The sequence below is a fragment of the Telopea speciosissima genome, chromosome 1 (genome assembly GCF_018873765.1).
Source record: "Telopea speciosissima isolate NSW1024214 ecotype Mountain lineage chromosome 1, Tspe_v1, whole genome shotgun sequence".
NCBI classification, from domain to species: Eukaryota; Viridiplantae; Streptophyta; class Magnoliopsida; order Proteales; family Proteaceae; genus Telopea; species Telopea speciosissima.
Window position 1 is genome coordinate 7,537,945 of NC_057916.1, and position 18,358 is coordinate 7,556,302.

The following is an 18,358-nucleotide window of genomic DNA, read 5'->3' on the forward strand; positions in this document are numbered from 1 at the left end:
TTAATGGCAACCATTACAGATGAATTTTGCAAAATACAAGTGCAGAAAATTCATTTTAGGATTCATGGCGTTGGAATACTATGACCAAGTGCTTAGTCACTACCAAACTCCAAAAATGTATCTTTAGTGCCTCCTAGCTATTAATTGATGAATCTCCACTGTGTTTGAGGCTAAAATTTAATTAAAGGTGGGAAAATTAGGACTGGTGGAAAAAGAATAGGGAAGAGGAAGAAAGTAGTAGCCTAAGAGAGAAGAGAAAGGGGATTTGGCTTCAAACCAACTTGGATTCACTCCAAGGTTTGCATAGAGTCACTCATGCTGCAGAGAATGGAGAAAATCTCACTAGTTCCATCATCATTCATTGTCTTCTTTGCTTCCCTGTCTTCCGTCTCCAAATACAGTCTTTTTCAAGCAAAAAATTTTATTGTGGATACGCACACCACCAAATCTTATAGTTGTTACATTGGCCACAATACAATCGTATTCAATGAACCATATGATTGAATACACTACATTGGTCTTCCCATGGAAAAAAGTTACAGGAAGCCTGTCTTTGCTTTTGTTTGATTAAACTACTTGTCAAATTTCAGTACAAAATTCAAGTATAATTACCCCACCCCCTTTAGTGGTATTTACCCTACTAATATTTTCAGTCATTCACTTCTTTTCAACCATAGTTTTATTTTTAATACAAGATTCCCTAAAGCTTTAATTTGCCACTTAGCAAGCTCTACTTGGATTGAAAATAAGGGGCATTGGAATCTACCTACCTCTACACAAAATTTCAGTTCCATTTGATGTGCGAAGTTGATATTTGGTTAAACAGACAGGATATTCTAAGTGGGCAGTCTAGGAGAAAGCTTCCATATTGATAAACTGGCATTTCTATGTATAAAACAAAATGCATTCAACTAAGAGTATTAGTAATAAAACAGGATCCAGATATTTCTTTGGAAACCAGTAAATCCTATTATCATCCGGCCGGATTCAGATATTTCTTTGGAAACCAGTAAATGGATTCAAAAATGGATCAGAAACAGATTTTCGACTATCCATTTACTTCCCTAATTAAAATGGAGAGTTCTTTTTTTTGTAAAAAAAAAAAACATAGATCCAGTCCAGAATTTAAAATGAATGTCACTATCGCTTAAGAAAGTTTACTCTACAATGTGTCATACAAATATCTACATTGAAGAATCTTCTATGAAATGCTAAAATCAATCAACAAATATTCAATTATCCTTCTAACAGACTCTGTAGATGTGATAAAGCTGTAACTTTCTTAATTCTCAAGGTCATCACACCCTAGCTCTTATCTTTTACCCTGTGGACCAAATGGTCTAAAACCTGGATAACAGAATTAAATTATACCCTGTATGGAAAATGATTAAAAGGGAAAAAAGGTAGGGAACTGATCAAAGCTAACCTAGAGCCAAGTATTGTTCAGTATATATATTGTAAATGCCCATATGAAATTACTACCACTAGATGGTTCATATCGAAGCTTCTCATCTGAAATACAATAAGGGTAAAAAGTTACCACAATATTAAGTGAGATTGTGGAATCATAAAATTGGCAAAAATTATGAATCCTTCCAAGAAAATCTTTAGCCTCGATTAATTTACTTTGCAACCAGATCCGACATTGACATATATTGTCTGTCCTTCAGCTGCATAAAAAAAATACACATATCCTTGGTTACAGCATCCACATTGTATCTGTTGAAGTAATAAGGGTGTGATTTGCAACTATGTATTATCTCTATGCAACATTAATTTATAATTTATTCTAATTTTTATGTTTTGTACTTTTAATTTTTCAAAATTAACTATTTACAGTTACAGTCTAATGCAACCATGGACTCACCTAACTTTTTTGTGCTGCCACATATTCAGTGAGTCGGTATATGAACACTTTCAACTCAATAGGGCTCTTCTTAACTCGCTCAAAGATGCAAATATCACCTTTTTCCAAATTATTCTCCTGTGCAAACTCTTTCCACCCCTTTGTTACCTTGGTGGAGCCTTCAGGTGATGAACAGCAGCGCACATGCCACCACCTTCCATCTGGAACCTGGAGTGTGACTCCCTGATAGGTCCTTGTCATAAATGTCTTGGCAAAGTTTACGGGCACATTCTGCAAAAATCAAAGAAATTGAATGTTTCAACTTTGTTAGATTAAGATTACAATAGAAGCAAAGTTGAACAAAGGTTTAGGCATGAATCTTTTATGCTCCTGCTTCTGCAAGGAAATGTGTATGGTCTACCCACGAAGATGATATCTGATTCCCTTCACTAGTCCAATATAAAAGTGGAAGGCAATAGAATATATGATGAGTGACGACTATACGGTACTTAAACTTTGATCGAGTCTAAGTTTGGAGCTCACCAAAATAAAAAGACGAGACAGATAAGATGGATGCATTTTCACCATGCAGAAAGGGTTTGAAGACTTGAAATCTGTGGCCGCTTGGAGCTGCTGTGCTCTTTCCTGGGCCATAATAGGCATTCTTGACACTGAATCCTTTGCATACACATACCTTTGAGCAGCAGGCATGTTCTCATTCTCTTCTTGTTCCAGCATCAAACGACTTCTTTCTGCATTTTTGTAGCCCAAATAATGTGAAATAGTTTGCAACTCATCAAACTGCATTATATCAGCAAAGAGTCTGAAATACATGGAGATGATGGATTACCTCTAATTTTAGTAATGCGTTGCTCTTCTGGTTCATCAATCATCATCTTTCTTAAAGAAGCAGTAGTTTGGCTTGGCCTTTGGGGAACATTAAAGATTTCTTCTTCGGAGGACTGCTCTTCGATTTCCTCAATTTTACATCCACCTTTAAGATTGTTTTCTTCATAATCCATAGTATCACATGGATATTCTATCTCGCAAGCCGTTGTATCAAATATAAAAACATAGAACTTTGAATTCCCACCATATCTGAAAACTAAAAAGTGATTCTCAAGTATAGAATGGTAGTCTACAAATTCCTGCCAGCCTTCATCAAACCAAACCTTCCCATTGGATTTCCTTAATCCTATAGGCCAGATTTTACCACTGGGAACCTGGAGAACTGCACTGTCGGAAAGTTCGTCTCTCAATTCCCTGATAAACTTTACAGGAATCCTCTGAGAGAGAGAGAGAGAGGGGGGGGGGGGGGGAGAACCAAATAAGTTTCATATGATTTATAAAAGGAAAAAGGATTATCTTCTCCAATTTTAGAGAGCTCTAAATAGATATCTACTGGTGCTGGCACTGTAACAAACATCTTCAATGCTTTCTAACAGGAGTACTTCAATTCTCTATAAAAATTAACAACTTGCATCAGTGGTCTTGATGAACAAATAAGAGTTACTTTATGGAGAATGGTTCGGATAACACCTAGTGAGTTACAGCTATATCAAAACAACTAATAAAGATAATAAATCATGATTTTAAGCCCTTTTCAGTTATTAAAGTTGGAAGGGAGAAAACGCATTTTCCAATTTTGACAGATTGAAATTTCTATAGAATAATAAGGTGATACGCAACTCAACAGGTCACAATATCAATTTCTGGTAATTGAAATTTTTTAACTTATTACCCTAATTGTTATTACATTTTTTTCCCGAGGAGGTGACAAGAAATTATCGTCAAAATAAAAGATGAAAATTTAAGGCGGCCTGAAATAACTAACTGAGACTAAATCAAAGAGAACTCTTATTTACCCCTGAAAAAGTATACTGTAATTGCTCACATGAAATCAAATCAAATCACTTACATGGTTACCAAAATTTGGGTAGAAATTTGGATACCTTGTTTAAATTTATTACAGCACATAGCTGAGAGGTTTTTTAAAAAAAATTGTGGGTGGTGGTGGTGGTGGGGGAGGGGGGGGGGGAGAAAGAGAGAGAATGCAATAACAAGGAATAAATGACAAGGAAACTGTTTATGGCTTACTGAGGAAGAAGCTATCTGGGGGTCAAGGAAAGCGCCACTCAGTTATCTCCACAAAGTTGAGAAGTCATAGACATTTTATTCCAATCAAGATCAGAAAGCACAAATAACTAAAGAGGAATAAACTTACGAGTCTTACTATGTGATTATGGGAAAAATTAATTAAAACACGCCTAGGACAAGAAACTAATATTTTGAACAACCAATTTGGTTTTATATAAAAAATATCAACTACGGAAGCTATTTACTTGCTTAGGAGACTAATGGAAAGAATTAAAGAATGTAAGAAGGACCTCCATAGTTATTATTATTGACTTAAAAAATAGACTCTAATAGAGTAGCTAGAGAATTAATTTGGAAAGTGTTAAAGAATAAAGTTAATGTAAGACTAGATTAGGGTCAACCTAGCCCCAAATAAAGCCATAATTCAAAATAGAGATAAAAGCTGAAATTAGAAAGTAAACAAATCTGAGCAAATCAGAAGTCGGAATGGACTCCAAAGCTGATCGAGAGGAGTAGGCAGTGAGGGGAATCTTTGCTGAAAATTTCATCCAATTCCAATGGCTAACTTGTGGGATATGAAGAAGATCCGAAAATTGAAGGTTAGGAAAGAACTCGCAAACCAGAGAAAACTAGAATCCCAAACCAGTGGAGATCGAGTAGGACAAGAGATTTCAGTGGCTGGTTGTGGAGCTATTCAAGCATGAATCTGCAGCAAAACTTGGACAGAACTGGAATCACAGGAGTGATTATGGCCTCCTTGTGTGGAAATAACAGCAGCAGCTCTTTATCTTCAATTGATGGATCGAACCAGGCCTTCAAGGGAACCTCCAGCACTTGTAGCAGTCACAGACAGCAGCAGCAGCACAAGTGGAGATCGAGTAGGACAAGAGAAGAAGATAGGAAAAGGGGATAAGGAATTCGGCTCTCTCAGCCCTTCATCCTCACAATAGGACAATCAAATTTGCACAAAGCAATCTCAAGTCAACTTCATTAAAATCATGGGGAGCCTCTATGGGCTGTTACAAATAAATAGATTCAAGGAATGAGTCAAAAATATAAAGGAATAAACATAGCAGTCTCCTATATGGCTGGGACTTGCTTTGCAAGTGCTAAACTGAAACGGAAAATAACTGAAATAGAAAGTCTCTTTGACTAAGTTACTAACCAAAAATAAAAACTAAAATAAAATCTTCAAGTCTTCTAGAAGTGGAGCCGACTCTCTCTTTCTTTGTGGGCCCCAATGGAGATTCTTTGCAATGTTTGGAGCGTGGTCCCCACCTCTAAGATACCCATTGGCCAGCTTGTAATAAAAAGACTATTTTGTCCCCCCACAATCTACGTTTGAGAGATCCAGCAACTCCCAGCTCAAGGCTGATTGGTCCACCTTTTGATTAAGTGAACCAACCCTCTTCTTATGTTTGGTTCTAGCATAATGCTTGCCAAACAGCTAGTCTTCTGCATCAAAAGTGTTTTCAGTAAATATGAGGACATGGTTAAAAATATGTATATTGATGAAATGACCAGTGTAACAGTTGTGGTGAGTCAAGTAGTAAATTCCTAATTACAATTGGATTACATCAAGGATCAACTCTAAGCCTATATTTGTTTGCACTAATCATAGATGAGCTGCCTAGAGACATTAAAAATTAAATCCCATGGTGCATGTCTATTGTTGATGATATTGTTTCAGTAGATGAAACAAAAGCAAGGAAAATGCCTAGTTGGAGTTGTTGAAGTATATATCGAGCATTAGGGGTGAAGGGAATCTCGATTAGGATATTCCAATAACTTAATGGAATGGAGATTCCTCCCTACTTGGCTCCTTTTCTATTGTGTTTTATAACTAGGATTAGTCTAGTTTCTAATTTCCTATTATGTCTATGTTTGTGGATCCTAATATGATTAGGAGTCCTTCTTTGTAATCTAACATATAAATAAAGGCAGTGAGGGGGGACTGGTTAAGTTTAACCATTGTCTCTAACAGTCCCCGTTCCTCTTCTCCATCTCTTCTCCACCCACTTGGTTTTGGTAACTTAGTGTTCTGATCTGTTACAGGAGTTATGGAGATCAACCCTTGAATCAAAAAGTTTTAAGATAAATAAATCAAAAACAGAGTTATATGTTGTGATCAATATGGAGATGAGTAAAATGAAAATTTTAGGTACCTAGATTCAATCAAAAAATAAAGGAAAGAGAAATAGAGGATAATTGTTAAACAAAGAACTGAAATAGAGTGAATGAAGTGTAAGGGTGCATTCAGAGTGTTGTATGATGATGTATTCCATTGAAAAAAGAAAATTTTTTAAGAAAGTTATACAACTAGTAATGATGTATGAAGTTGAATGTTGGGTAGTAAAGCAACAGAAATGAACTTAGTGTAGCACTATAGCTGCAATGAGGACGTTGAGATAAATTACTAATTAACTTAGAAAAGATAGAATAAGGAATGAACAAATTACAGCAAATTTAGAAATAGCATCAATACACATGATACGTTGTGAGAAAATCGTTTGAGGTGACATGAACATGTGCAACAAAGGTCTTTGAATGCTTCAGTTCGGAGGTGTGAATTGGTTCAGATTGAAAGAGTTAAAAGAGACAGTGATATGTTTAAAACGACTCTATGAGAAATGAGGTAAGAAAATTATCATAGTAGTAGCGATAAGTACGGCTTTGAATAGAACTGATTGGAGTAAAATGACCCATGTAGCCCACCCTCTCTCCTTTTTGTCCTGGATCGACTATACTTGGAATGCAATGACATTGGTGGAGTTGCTCAGAGGTTGTTCTCCACCTCAATCAATTTTTCGTATGCAAGAACGCTGCAGCCATCATCAGATTCAGGATTAGAAGTGAACTCAGAACAAGGATGACTGGAACTTCATGATTCATTCTGAACTAACAGATCAACACTCGAATAAACAGCTGAACTTTTATAATGTCCAGCATATTTCTAAAGTATCATAATCATGGGAAAATGATGTACACATGAGTTGTGTAATGGAATATTACAAAGTAGCATTTTATTGATCATTGGATCCCCTCTCTACATCTCAATCATTAAATCTATCAATTATTATCTCTCTCTCTCTCTCTCTCTCTCTCTCTCTCTCTCTCTCTCTCTCTCTCTTCAACCCCTTCTCCTTCCCGCAACATCCCCTCCCACAGCCCCTATCTACCCACTCATCGGCTCAGCAAACCCCCTGCACCCCACCATTGCTGCATATCCACCACGATCTGCAGCTCATCCGGCCCTACCCATGTAGGCCTCTGTAGCCACAAGCGTCCAATAAGTGTGGTATGTGAGAGTGTGAAGACCAATAAAAACTGATATTGAAGACAAGAAGGAGCCTTCCTTGATCCTTCTCAAATCATTTGTAAATTGTAACTAAGATAAAAACCAACATATTCCAAATTCCAACCGGAAATCAAAAAACAGAAAAAGAGTTGATCTTTCTTCCTGAAATATAAAACCAGACTGCGTTAGAGAGAGAGAGAGAGAGAGATTACTAGCCGTCGTTCTCTAACATTGGACTGAAGAATGATCTTAAAGAAATGACCACTTCCCGCCGGGAGATTCGGACTGCGCATTGCATCGACCACCAGCGAAGCAAAGGTTTAAGAGACCGACTCTTTTGATTGTGCTTGGGCTCAACTGAGACTGAAGATTGCTGCCAGTTCCATATTCTAACTGTATTTAAATCACTTCCCCCAATTTTTCACTTGAAAATTCAACATGAAAAATCCCACCACATCTACTAATTTGAAAGTTTAAGAACCAGTTTTAGGCATTCGTAAGTGCAGTAATTCTATTGAAAACTCCATCCATTTCTTCAACTCAAAAGTCTATTCTGACAAGTAGGAGTTACGATGGCCAGCTCTGACTTGCTCAACGATGAGTCCAAATTTTGAATATTTAAATTTGAATTTGAATTATCCATTATACCTTTATGCCAAGGGCTTCCTCTGGAGCTATCCCCCAGAAAGGGTTCGTGGAAAACAGACATTCGTAGAGTGTGAGTAACCTGAGAACCATCCATATCCATCGTTTCAATTCAAACACTAGTTCAAACTTCTGCGGATTCCTGAGCTTCTCAGGTTACTCAGTCGGCTGATTTAGACAGCAATCAAAATCAATCACTCATTCAATAAATAACACGTCTGTCTATATTCAATAAAATGATGGAAACCCTAAAAAGATGATCAAACCTTAATCAATTAATTCTGGTCTTCTGTTTCAACTTTCAAGACACTTTCCTCCTGCCTAAACCACTTCCATTACGTGTTCTAGTGTGATCCAACGGTCAGTTTTAAAGTTTACAATCTTTTTCCCTAAATTCTCTCTCCTCTTTCCCGCACTTCTGTTGGACTTCCCCGGATAAAAACCTTCTCCAATTCTTTAATCTGGCCTGGCAATACAATGAAGGTGGTGACGGAGATTGATTTGCTCATTTCATGAAGCCCAAGCCCATTTGGTTTCCGGATCATCTCAACCCGATGAGATTCTAAACCTAAAATGCAGAAACGTTAAACACTTTACAACCTCGATTTTGATTCAGAAATTTGTGATTCTTTGATCTGATTGTTTCTTGTTATTTGAAGATTACTTGAGAACATGGAAATATAAACAAAACTTATCATTTCTAAAAAAAAAAAAATTTGTTAGCACATAAATGTAATGACCAAAATATATATATACAGTTGCATTTAGTCCTCATAGGAAAAGGAAAATCAATGACTAATTATGTAAATGATTCTTTAACCCAAAAAGGAAGAGCAATTGGTTTTTTATCAAGAGATGATGATTCAATTCCATCAAGATTCTTATGTTGATTAATTTAATGAATTTTCTTTCATATTCTAATTTTGGAATTATTGTTTTCCATTCAGAGTTACTTTTTATTTTTTTGAATTGTTGATGAATATGGCATTGGAATCTCGCTGCCCTTCAATGTACGATACCATTTTGTTAAACTTCATTGGTATATTATCTTATGATGCTAGCTTAGAAAGATAATAAATGATTCAAAAATTCAGGACTACATGGAAGACTGCACATTAGTGGTTGAAGTATTGTAAACAAGCATGAACATACATGGTATTGAGTGTTCTCTCTTCAGATTCAGATTTAGTTTGAGTATTGGCAGATGCCTCAAGTTCTCACCTTCTTCTTTAGTTCCATTTCCGAACACTCAATACTCTACATTAGATGAGTGACAGTTGGGATTGGGACTGGGTTTTGCCCCTTGAATTCAGTGTTTATTGGAAGCAAAGACTTGCAGGCTTCCAAAAGGTCAGAAAACGAGGCCATATCCATATCAAGATCGGTTCTGTCATCTGCTGAAGAAGACCACACACCCCACCAGAATCTCCATACTATTTTTCAATTTGTCTATAGTGACCCCTCCCTCTTCCATAGCAGTTCTGAGGTCACTAAACATGAAGTGCAGAAACTAATGTCCTTTTCTTTACTAGAATCATCTTGGACTATGATTAGTTAACAGGTAATTTTCCTCTCTAATGGATTACAGAGATGGTTTCCTTCGTTCATTCATGTATGTAATCAGATTGATTGATTGATTGATTGATTAGGTATGAAATGAACATAACCAATCGATACGTTTTCAATTTAAACAATGAAATGTGAAATTTATTAATAAATCAAGAACAAAAGAAATCTAAAGAGAACATTCAATACTTAACTAAATCTGAATACAAAGGGCAAAACCCAGTTCCAATCCCAAATTTCACTTATTTAATTTAGAGTGTTAAGCTTGAACCATGAAATTTTTGCTTTGTGATGCAGTCAAGCTTCTCCATCATCTCAGGTGAGAGGTAATTTGCAGAGTCTCCAACTTTACCTTGCCTAAAGAAGCCACTGTTAGGAAAATCATTATCACCTGTTCCAATTTTATTCACTGCTAAATTGCTTAAATTCTCGAAACTACAGAGTTTTATTATTTGATCAACCACCCCTTCCTTCTCCTCCATTGAGGAAAAGGGACACCCCATAAACTCTGCAATCCTTTTTAAGTGAAGAGATGGTTCAGTCACCATCTCATCATACTTGAGGAAGAGCACATTTTGAGGCCTTTCTAAGCTGAATTTCCAATACCCCAACACATGATCCCAAAATGGCCCAAATGCAGATACCCCTTCACAAAACATCTCGAAGACCTCTTCTAGTTTCATAGGCTCCAGGGAAACGTTCATCCTTATCTTGTTAAGAAAATGCCACCATGATACTAAATTATCTTTGGTGTTCCTGCAAATATAAACAATCCGAGAGCCTGAAAGTGTTACAGATTGTGGTAGTGATGTGTAAGGCATGTGTGTGCCAAGCAGTCTAGGCGATGGAAGGATATCTGGGTTAGGAATTCTGTTGCCATTGAAGTTGTTGTTATATAGCTTCGTCTCTAATCCTGGCACGAGATCGTGCGAATTGAATGAGAGCAAAGGGTGTTGTTGATGTTGTGTTGGAGGATGAGATCTGCGATTCATGACAGAAAAGGCTAGAGATTTCAGCCAAGTTGAGCCACACTTGGGGATGCTAGCAATAAGAATGTCACAGGGTAGTGCCTTGAAGTGATCTTGAACTGCCAATGGACCAACACCAAGAATTCCACAGTTGTACCAAAAGCCTTGGTATTGGTACATGGTTTACCTGACCAACCTTGTGTTGTGGTAGGAAAGTGTAGTAGTAACAATTTCCATGTATCTCTTGTAGATTTTATCATCTTCTTCCTCTTCTTCTTTGCTCTTGGGTACAAAAGATACTTTGTAAGAAGGGTTTTGGGCCATGGGGGGTGAAAGTGAGAAGATAAGTTGGATCAATCTTTAGATTCTTGTGAGCTAGGCCAGCCCCTTGCAGAGCTTTTAGAACTCAGTCCAGCCCACTTGGAGAAATAATGGCAGGTAATCGAGAAATGGCTGGAGAAGATTCACCCAAAGCAGATCAACAATTATTGCAATAATCTGGTAGAAGGTGTTGGTGAAAAATCCAACACCCACACACAAGGGCACAGCGCACGTGGTGGAGGTAGCACGGGCGTGCCAGGGCCTTTGACGCAGGCCCAAACGGAACTGGAAACGGCTAATCTTAGCTTTCGACCAGAACGAAACGGTCCGTTCTAACTTTAGGTTGAGGCGAAACGACCTGTCCTGATTGACGGAACGGCCTGTTCTACCTTCAGACCGAGACAAAACGGCCTGTCCTAACTGGCAAAACGGCCATTTCTAAAAGGTCAGAAACAACCCGTTCTGACTTCGAACCAGGACGAGAAGGGGATCCTTCCATGCCTAAGTAGCTCTAAGGTCTTTTCAGTAAAATCAAATCGCAATGGACAAAGCAAAGAAGAAGATTGGAAATCAAATTGTTGCTTGACAATTACATAGCCATTGAAAACACTTACACTTGCCGTCTACGGACTGTTGAACATGTACAACTTGGTGTTAAACTACACTATCCACACCAAATCTCTTGTTGCCAGTAGCGTATCCGTTGAAGTTCCCACATCTTGCTTAGCGATGATCTGTCGAAGCTTGCAAACTTGATTCTGATGATGGTTGTCTTCTGAAACACAGGCCAAAAGACATAGTTGCTGGAGTTATTCTCCAAGCAAGACCTACATGAATGCCCCTTGAAACACAAGCCAATGAGGCATTGGTGGCTGGAACCTAACTCCAGCAAAAATTACAGAAGGGATGAATGATTACATCTTGAAAGATAAAGACTGAAAATGATAAAAATAAAGATAAAATGTAGATTGAGTTGTGTTGATCCGTTGGGTGATCCTGCTTCTCGCTTGGCTTTGTCTTTTATAGAAGATAGACTTGGTAACTCCCATAACCAACCATTCCACTTGCTTCCTTGATTGGGGCCACTTTCACTCCAAAAATGCTTATCTCTTGTGCCATGTGGGGTTTGTAATCTCCCACCATCTATGGTCATGGCGGGTCCCACCTTTCCACTTGATTAAATCAAAATTTAAAATTGTAACTCCTTGGCAGCGTGCAACGCATGGTCCTATGGCACACATAATCGAATCCCAGTTTGTGGAATTTGGGTGCAAACAATGCCCCTCACAATCCCGTTTGAACGAGGCCACACGAGTTCGAATGGGATTGTGGATAAATTTTTATCGGTCTCCAGTTTGGCCTCTTGACCGAAATACAGGGGCACTATCAGGAATGGGTATTGCTGCCCCTGGTTTGCCTAATTCAGGAATGGGTTCCTTCATCAACACTTCTTCTTCCTTGAACCATCACGATTTTGCTTTCTGGCGTCCCACAGGGCGTGCCAAAATGTGTTGGTGAAAAACCCAACACCCACACACAGGGGCACAACGCACGTGGTGGAGGTAGCGCGGGTGTACCAGGGCCTTTGACGCAGGCCCAAACGGAACTGGAAACGGCCGATCTTAGCTTTCGACCAGGACGAAACGGTCTGTTCTAACTTCAGACTGAGACGAAACGGCCTGTCCTAATTGACGGAATGGCCTGTTCTACCTTCAGACCGAGACAAAATGGCCTATCTTGACTGGCAAAATGACCGTTTCTAAGAGGTCAAAAATGGCCCGTTCTGACTTCGAACCAAGACGAGAAGGGGATCCTTCCATGCCTGAGTAGCTCTAAGGTCTTTTGAGTAAAAGCAAATCGCAATGGACAAAGCAAAGAAGAAGATTGGAAATCAAATTGTTGCTTGACAATTACATAGCCATTGAAGACACTTACACTTGCCGTCTACGGACTGTTGAACATGTACAACTTGGTGTTAAACTACACTAACCACACCAAATCTCTTGTTGCCAGTAGCGTATCCGTTGAAGTTCCCACATCTTGCTTAGCGATGATCTGTCGAAGCTTGCAAACTTGATTATGATTATGGTTGTCTTCTGAAACACGGGCCAAAAGACATGGTTGCTGGAGTTATTCTCCAAGCAAGACCTACATGAATGCCCCTTGAAACACAAGCCAATGAGGCATTGATGGCTGGAACCCAACTCCAGCAAAAATTACAGAAGGGATGAATGATTACATCTTGAAAGAAAAAGACTGGAAATGATAAAAATAAAGATAAAATGTTGATTGAGTTGTGTTGATCCGTTGGGTGATCTCCTGCTTCTTGCTTGGCTTTGTCTTTTATAGAAGATAGACTTGGTAACTTCCATAACCACCACTTCCACTTGCTTCCTTATATTGGGGCCACTTTCACTCCAAAGTGCTAACCTCCTGTGCCATGTGGGGTTTGTAACCTCCCACAATCTATAGTCATGGCAGGTCCCACTTTTCCACTTTGTTAAATCAAATTTAAAATGGTAACTCCTTGGCAGCGTGCAACACATGGTCCTATGGCACAGATAACCGAATCCCAATTTGTGGAATTTTGGTACAAACAATGCCCCTCACAATCCCGTTTGAACGAGGCCACACAAGTTCGAATGGGATTGTGGATGTATTTTTATCGGTCTCTAATTTGGGCTCTTGACCAAAATATGACGCCACTGTCAGGAATGGATATTACTGCCCCTGGTTTGCCTGATTCAGGAATGGGATCCTTCATCAGCACTTCTTCTTCCTTGAACCATCACGATTTTGCTTTCTGGCGTCCCATCGGGCGTGCCAAAATGTGTTGGTGAAAAATTCAACACCCACACACAGAGGCATAGTGCTCGTGGTGGAGGTAGCGCGGGCGTGCCAGGACCTTTGACGCAGGCCCAAACGAAACTGGAAATGGCCGGTCTTAGCTTCCGACCAGGACGAAATGGTCCGTTCTAACTTCAGACTGAGATGAAACGGCCTGTCCTGATTGACGGAACGGCCTGTTCTACCTTCAGACAGAGACAAAATGGCCTGTCCTGACTGACGAAATGGCCGTTTCTAAGAGGTCAAAAATGACCCGTTCTGACTTCGAACCAAGACGAGAAGGGGATCCTTCCATGCCTGAGTAGCTCTAAGGTCTTTTGAGTAAAAGCATATCGCAATGGACAAAGCAAAGAAGAAGATTGGAAATCAAATTGTTGCTTGACAATTAAATAGCCATTGAAGACATTCACACTTGCCATCTACAGATTGTTGAACATGTACAACTTGGTGTTAAACTACAGTAACCACACCAAATCTCTTGTTGCCAGTAGCGTATCCGTTGAGGTTCCCACATCTTGCTTAGCGATGATCTGTCGAAGCTTGCAAACTTGATTCTGATGATGGTTGTTTTCTGAAACACGGGCCAAAAGACATGGTTGCTGGAGTTATTCTCCAAGCAAGGCCTACATGAATGCCTCTTGAAACACAAGCCAATGAGGCATTGGTGGTTGGAACCCAACTCCAGCAAAAATTATAGAAGGGATGAATGATTACATCCTGAAAGATGAAGACTGGAAATGATAAAAATAAAGATAAAATGCAGATTGAGTTGTGTTGATCCGTTGGGTTATCTCCTACTTCTTGCTTGGCTTTGTCTTTTATAGAAGATAGACTTGGTAACTCCCATAACCACCACTTCCACTTGCTTCCTTGTATTGGGGCCACTTTCACTCCAAAGTGCTAACCTCCTGTGCCATGTGGCCATGTGGGGTTTGTAACCTCCCACCATCTATAGTCATGGTGGGTCCCACTTTTTCACTTTGTTAAATCAAATTTAAAATGGTAACTCCTTGGCAGCGTGCAACGCACGGCCCTATGGCACACATAACCGAGTCCCAATTTGTGGAATTTGGGTACAAATAGAAGGTAGGGTCAATTTTTGCAAAGATTATGTCAGATGTGACTAATTTATTGTCACCATTCAAGTCCTGTTTTACTACTCACCCCAAGTCAAGAGCTTGCCTCAAACACTTTGTCTTGTCGGCATAAAATAAATAAATTTTGAAAAGTATAATGACAACAAACCAGTGATGCACAGCGCCTGCCCCCGGCGGTGGGTTTGTTAGTCTCTCTCTCTCTCTCTCTCTCTCTCTCTCAATCTGAACGTTTTTTATAGGTTTCAAGGGCTACAACTCGGATCGGGATGTCTCTAGGGAGGCCATTGCCCAGGGTGTTGTCAGGGGGCATCCAGCGGTTGAGTTGTGCCGCACACATCTCGGCACATGCCTAGGGATGTGTGCGGTACAGTCCAATAGTTGGCAGCACCCTAGGCGTGTTGGGCTCCTTGGAGACGAACTAAATTCCTACAACTCACCTCCAACCCCTCTCTCTCTCTGACTGTTTTTCTTTATATAGGTTACAGGGAGTTCAATGGTGAGGGCAGTGATGGGAGGCAGGGTGGGGGCGGTGGGGGTTCTTCTTTCCATTTTTATTTTGATTTAACCCCACCCCCACGGGGGACTCTCTCTCTCTCTCTCCATTGTTGCTCACCGAGTTTAACAGCCATGGACTCCACGGCTCAAGAACAAAGTTTTTGTACCTACAACAATACCTAGGCTGTGTTTGGTATAATCGGGATCCGGACTCTTGGTACTCCCCCTAAAAACTAGTAATTCATCAATACTAATGGAACGAGTTAGTCTTTTGTCAACTGAGCTTACCCCTTGGGGTCATAACAATACCACTTTAGAAGTTTAGATATACTTACCGACAAGAGAAAGCGAGTCCACATATGTTAATTATCATAAATGGTCTGCTAGGGATATCAAAGCCTAGGTTGAACTGGTAAAATCAATCAAAATCGATCGATAAAACCTAGACCAAATCAAATCGATTTGATCCTTATCAAACTAATTGAAAAATGGACAGAGATTGGGAAATTGATTTGTAACAATGCTTCCATTGATCTCCTTATTCACCATACAAAATTAGTTGGATAGTTAAAAGAATGATTTGATAGTAAGGTTCATTTTGTGATTTCAATATTAGTTATCTTGTCACTGGTTTTCATGTTAGTTATCTTTCCCTTATAATGATAATTATTTGATTTCATTTGGGACACATGGTTCCATGGTGTAGTGGTTAGCACTCTGGACTTTGAATCCAGCGACCTCGGTTCGAATCCCGGTGGGACCTTTTTTGTGGTGGAACTGCTTCAAAGTTGCTCCAACTCAGGAGATGAAGAGTAGAATTTTATTTTGGCAAGATCATGCTAATCTTAAAGGTTTATGTGGCTTCATTACAGACCCATTACCGTCTCTCATTGTAAGAGACCTTTGATGTAAAAGAAATAACAGAACACATGGGGAGAACTGTCATACAGTGGGGACAATTATTGAAAAAATTAAGGATTGGGTGAGACATATTCCATACCCTTCAAATTTCAAAGCATGTCCCTCTTTTAAGAGAGGTTCTTATTTTACAATGCTTGGGTTTGAAGTTGCTACCTACTAAGCAGAAACTTCCTATTCCTATTTATTGGTACCCGTCATTCTATTCAGTGAAACTTAATGTGGACGGTGCGTGCAAAGGTAACTCAGGTTTTTGTGGTGGGGGAGGGATTATTAGAAACAAGGATGGTATTGTGCTGCCAACTTTCTCAAATTACTATGGGGAATACACTAATTCAGTGACAGAATTAAGAGTGTTGAGAGATGGATTGAACTTATGTGTATATTTGGGTCTTCACAGATTTTTTTTATCAATTCGGACTCATAAACAACTGTGCACTTAGTTCGTGGAAGGCTTGTAAAGTTTGGAAAGATTGCTATTGGTTTTCAGGAAATCTTTTCACCTTGCAATTTATGCCTTTATGTTCCAATTACAACATGAACACATCAAATCAATTTTTCTATTTTTGATTATTTACTTGTTTGATTTGGGGAAGGTGATTCTAAGTGTTTTTACTAAATCTTTCTTCACTATATGTTATAAATATAAGATTTCATTGTGGTTCAACCTTGAAAGCGAACAAATCTAAACTAGTATCAACCCAATACTGAAAAGCTGAAAAATCATACCAGACCGAAACCAGCCAAAAACTAAAGTTCCTTAAGAGTTTGAGTTTGGTCTCAGTCATTCCCAGACCTTTTGACACCCAGTTCTACCCTCTATAGTATGAAGTCGATAATATCTTTGACATGTTCTCTTATACCCACTCTGTAACTCTTCAATTAAGGATTCTCTTTCGATTGTGGGTAAAAAAAAACTACCTTCATAGTTTTTCACTAAAGATTTCAAAGTAATTGTTTTTCATTGGAGTCTACATTGTGCTACTTTTGGGATTTGGCTCCTGTCCTGTCGTGGCGGGAGCTGGAGCATCCAACACCCCCACAGATGGTGCCACGTGGACTGCTCAACATCCAATGGCTGGAACAACTTTAACCTCCAAACCCTTCATCTTCGTCGAGTCACTCCCTAACCCGAAAGAGGATTTGGCTCTCCCCTGCGAACAAGAAGACCAGGCGCCATTACTCCTCTTCTTCAATGGCTTCCGACGATGCTCACCTCCGCCAGGTCTAGGTAATCCGTCGGATCCCTCTCTTTTCCTATCTCTCTCTCTTTCGTATTCGTTCTTTGCCCAAATCTAACCCCAAACCACACGAGGAGAGGAAATCAACGACTTCGCATTCCAGCAGCGAGAGTTCCAGCCACACAACCACGACAAACGAAGCAGCTTTTGTGCCTTCGTCAAAGCTCTGCTTCAGCAGCAACAACAGGTTTCTTCAATTTCCACGATTCGAGCCTGTTTGTCACTTAGAACCCTAACCTGAACACAGATTTCGAGCCGCCGTTGTTGGATAACCTCAAGCAGGCGTCGGACGGTGGGAGTTTCCCATGTTAGAATTTTAGTTCTAATAAAATTCTATATGGACATAATTAAATCCCTAAACCAGGCTAATTAGGGTTTTGGTCTAATAAAGTGGGGTCATTAAGTTATATTAGAAGTCTAATGTGGACTGGCTTAGTGTGGGCCAGATAGATTCCTATTGGGACTGTGATGAGTCAGACCCTATAGGGATTACTATATAAGGAGAGCTAGGTCCCCCCTCTACCCAACACAACTTATTATTCTCAATTGCTATTGAGGAGTGCATTCTAGAAAGAGAGGGAGATATTCAGTGTTCGTCGTCCCTGCGCATTCGGTATTCTCATCAGGCCAGTTACTTTGGGAATAGAGGGGAAGCACCTAGATCTTTGTTCTTTATTTTCCGCTGCAATCATCATCACTATGGATGCGAAACAAGGTCAGTGGTTCTATCCCTATTTTCTATTATTTATTAGATTGTGTTCTTGAACGCCCTATGGAGATCCTGGCTTTTGGGATTTTGTCCCTATTCGGATCGATTTATTCCAACATGTGGTATCAGAGCCACCATAGATCCGTTCTTGAACCTATATGGATTCAAAATAATAGAACATAATAAGGGAATCAAAAATTTTTCGATTCGAATCAAGGTTTTTAGGGTTTTTTCCAGTTTTCCAAAAACCCGTACGGACACTGGCATTCTGCCGATTTTTTTAACCGGCGAAAACAGAATCTGATCACAT

At 39.4% G+C, this 18,358-nt stretch overlaps 1 protein-coding gene, 1 long non-coding RNA gene and 1 other non-coding gene across 3 annotated transcripts; 1 reads left to right on the top strand and 2 right to left on the bottom strand.

The window, feature by feature from the left end:
• Positions 1-1,406: 1,406 nt before the first annotated feature.
• LOC122645391 lies at positions 1,407-2,131 on the bottom strand. Its single transcript, XR_006330450.1, has 2 exons — positions 1,868-2,131; positions 1,407-1,670 (listed from the first exon to the last, which is right to left on the bottom strand). It is a non-coding gene; the product is annotated as an uncharacterized LOC122645391 (long non-coding RNA).
• Positions 2,132-9,703: 7,572 nt separating this feature from the next.
• LOC122648721 (cytosolic sulfotransferase 5-like) lies at positions 9,704-10,600 on the bottom strand. Its single transcript, XM_043841947.1, has one exon. The coding sequence runs from the start codon at positions 10,598-10,600 to the stop codon at positions 9,704-9,706; it is 897 nt and encodes a 298-aa protein (XP_043697882.1).
• Positions 10,601-15,871: 5,271 nt separating this feature from the next.
• On the top strand, positions 15,872-15,943 carry TRNAQ-UUG. The gene has a single exon. It is a non-coding gene; the product is annotated as a tRNA-Gln (tRNA).
• The last annotated feature ends 2,415 nt before the right edge of the window (positions 15,944-18,358 follow it).